General features: G+C 34.1%; 1 protein-coding gene across 1 annotated transcript in view; it reads left to right on the top strand.

Moving 5' to 3' along the window:
• The window catches only part of LOC111088491 (pecanex-like protein 1), a 16,841-nt gene extending 15,886 nt beyond the window's left edge, over window positions 1-955 (top strand). Inside the window, exon 6 of the mRNA XM_022398787.1 lies at window positions 890-955. Within this exon, the coding sequence (XP_022254495.1) occupies window positions 890-955 (66 nt within the window). The remainder of the gene's footprint in view (window positions 1-889) is intronic.
• Window positions 956-984: the final 29 nt, after the last annotated feature.

The raw sequence follows: 984 nt of genomic DNA, 5'->3' as shown, positions 1-984 counted from the left end.
GTTTCGACAAGGTTTAGTCATCATCAGGTTTAGTCATCACCTGATGATGACTAAACCTTGTCGAAACGTTGTACATTTGCTGTCATGTTAAACTTATATTAAAGTTTTTCTTCATTACCCATTTAAGCCGTCTCCAGCCATTATTAGTCTCAAAGTGGGTTCCTCGTCATCGAATATCTCAAAGAAGCTCTGAACTTTAGATAAAAGATGGTTATACATGTTATCTATACTAATTAGTAGCTTTTCCATCGTGCTTTATTTCAGATATTTTTCTGTTTATTTAATGTAGAATAGTATATATGTTAGAGTTTGTACTAATTAAAACATAGTCGGTGATTGTGTTGATGTAACAAGAAGTACTAATGGTAGTGGTTTAAGCTGTTTGTATTGTACGAAGGATGTTCAGAAAGAAACAGGATTTTTCCTGTATGAAGGGTATGAATAAACTGCAGACAACTAATGATGATGTTCTGCTGTATGGTATTACCATTTCTGATATTGCTCATCTAGTATTACAACCATTCACAACTGAGTGGTTTGGATGGACAGTTCTTTCCCATCTTGTACGCAATTTTGACCTACATTTGTTTTTTTACTTCTTTCAAGGAGGATGTACGTAGAGAAAGCTTTGAATACAGTGTTGTTTCTAGAAGAGATAAATGCAGTTTGATTCACAAGGCCACACCTGCACCTATGTTGTGTCAGTCTGTTAGGATGAAGCTCATAGAATGACTGACTAAATGTAACATTTAGAAATGATGACTGTTTAATGGCACTGTTAGTTTGACTACATAGAATAAAGTCCTGTTTCTTTCTGAACATACATCTTAATATGTGAAGTTAAAATGATGGAGGTTTTACTCATGAATTGTTGTGTTTGTATCTACAGTTTTTTGAGTTCCTAGAGGTTTTTACTGAGTCACGAATTGCTGTGTTTGTACCTACAGTTTTTTGAGTTCCTAAGGTTTTTACTGAGTCATATGT

This window comes from Limulus polyphemus, unplaced genomic scaffold (genome assembly GCF_000517525.1).
Source record: "Limulus polyphemus unplaced genomic scaffold, Limulus_polyphemus-2.1.2 Scaffold3865, whole genome shotgun sequence".
Classification (NCBI taxonomy): Eukaryota; Metazoa; Arthropoda; class Merostomata; order Xiphosura; family Limulidae; genus Limulus; species Limulus polyphemus.
This window is presented reverse-complemented; position numbering and strand designations above follow the sequence as displayed.